Here is a 1,971-nt window from a genome sequence, read left to right as displayed (position 1 = left end):
ATAAGTACTAGGCTTACAAAGAATAAGTCCTGGGGTTGATTTGCTCGGCTAAAGGCGGTGCTCCAGCATGGCCGCAGTCAAATGACTGAAACAAGTAAAAGAGTTAAAAGAGTATATATCTCAAAGAATTCTTAAAATTATGGAGGAAAGTTTTACAATTGGAAGTTTCATCTCCTAAAACTCTTTGGGGCAAATAAAAGCTCTGGCTGGAGGCTCAACTTTCCATATTCTTTTACAGGGCTTTTTAAAACAGGAGCACTGCAATAAGCATGTGAATCTGAGAGGAGAATATGTTGGATAAAATCATAATTAACTGATCCTCTTGTATTTCCTTTTACCCAAAGCCAGAAACTTTTCAGCACTCCCTCGTATGTTTTTGATTCTGTATTTCTAAGTTGTTCTGATTTGTTTTCTGTGTACACCAATATAAAAATGTTTTCTGTTTTCGCAGATTCTAACGAAAGAACTGGTTTTAGAGGAAGGAAAACCAGCAAAAGCTATTCAAATCAAAAGCAACGTCCCTCCCAGCTTATTTTGCACCAACGCAGAGAGAGATGAAGGTTCTTGTAATGTTCAGGTGAAAGCTACTGTGGACGGGAAGCGAATGAAGAAATGTCCAAATGGTTTGAGTATTATACAATCAGTGTTTCAGCAGACAGGCAAGGAATCAATGATAATGGAAAATGTCTGTGGTATTCCACTCAATTCAAAGAATTGGCAAACTGTTCAAGAAATATTCGTTAAGTCTTCTATAGATTCACTCATCGACAAAACACAAGAAGAAAGTGTCTTAATCTCAGTTGCAGTTCATCTTGATCGCTTCACCACGAAGTTGTTTAACGCCGGAAGAGTGAAAGTAAGTGATTTCTGTCTAATGTCACCTTTCCTTAAGATTGGGTGGGTAAGTGGTGGTGGTAATGTCCCCTATAACTTACTTGTTTTATACAGCCTGAAATGATGACATGGTGTGTATACAAAGTGATTAGTATTTATCAAATGTGAAGGCACATGGTCTAGTGGTGAGGATATTTAGCTCACAATCATAAGGTTGCCAGTACTGCCTGACTGGCCTTCGTAGGAGTTTTGAGCGAGATTGTTGCCAGTGCCCCTGGACTGGCTCTTGTGCGGGTGGCACATAAAATACACCATTTTGAGCATGGCCGTTGCCAGTACTGCCTGACTGGCCTTCGTAGGAATTTTGAGCGAGATCGTTGCCAGTACCCCTGGACTGGCTCTTGTGCGGGTGGCACATAAAATACACCATTTTGAGTGTGGCCGTTGCCAGTACTGCCTGACTGGCCTTTGTGCGGGTGACACGTAAAAGCACCCACTACACTCTCAGAGTGGTTGGCGTTAGGAAGGGCATCCAGCTGTAGAAACTCTGCCAAATCAGATTGGAGCCTGGTGTAGCCATCCAGTTTCACCAGTCCACAGTCAAATCGTCCAACCCATGCTAGCATGAAAAGCGGACGTTAAACGATGATGATGATGATGATGGTGATGATGTAGTGTGTCCCTGCTTCAGTCTACTCAGTTGAAACAAGGACCAACTGAGTACTCATGGCAGGTGCATAAATTAGCAGAGTAGGCTAACAAACCATTCATTTATCAAAACTGTTGCAAGTTGAACCTCACTTTATAGGATAGTCATAGTTGAATATTTTTGATTATAGATATGTTCATTCAAGATTAATGTAAAGTAAGGAGAGGACCACAAAACATCCTACATCAATTGCCTCCCATCTAAGCCATGTTAGCATGGGGAAAAAAAGCAAAACAAAAAGAAACATTAAAATGAAATAAGCAAACACAATTTTTACTGAGCAACACCCAAAAAATGCATACACACATTGAATAATGATAAAGCCAGTGTCTTTAATAAAATACATCCCATTTTCAAAATTATGAGAGAGAGGAAGACAAAGTACACACACACACACACACACACAAACACACACACACACACACACA

At 40.4% G+C, this 1,971-nt stretch overlaps 1 protein-coding gene across 1 annotated transcript in view; it reads left to right on the top strand.

The window, feature by feature from the left end:
• The window catches only part of LOC106880038 (uncharacterized), a 456,507-nt gene that overhangs the window by 308,166 nt on the left and 146,370 nt on the right, over nt 1–1,971 (top strand). The window contains exon 134 of the mRNA XM_014929839.2: nt 452–856. Coding sequence (XP_014785325.2) covers nt 452–856 — 405 coding nt within the window. The remainder of the gene's footprint in view (nt 1–451; nt 857–1,971) is intronic.

The sequence above is a fragment of the Octopus bimaculoides genome, chromosome 22 (assembly GCF_001194135.2).
Source record: "Octopus bimaculoides isolate UCB-OBI-ISO-001 chromosome 22, ASM119413v2, whole genome shotgun sequence".
NCBI lineage: Eukaryota > Metazoa > Mollusca > Cephalopoda > Octopoda > Octopodidae > Octopus > Octopus bimaculoides.
The sequence above is the reverse complement of the archived record's forward strand: the minus strand, read 5'-3'. Positions and strand labels throughout refer to the sequence as shown.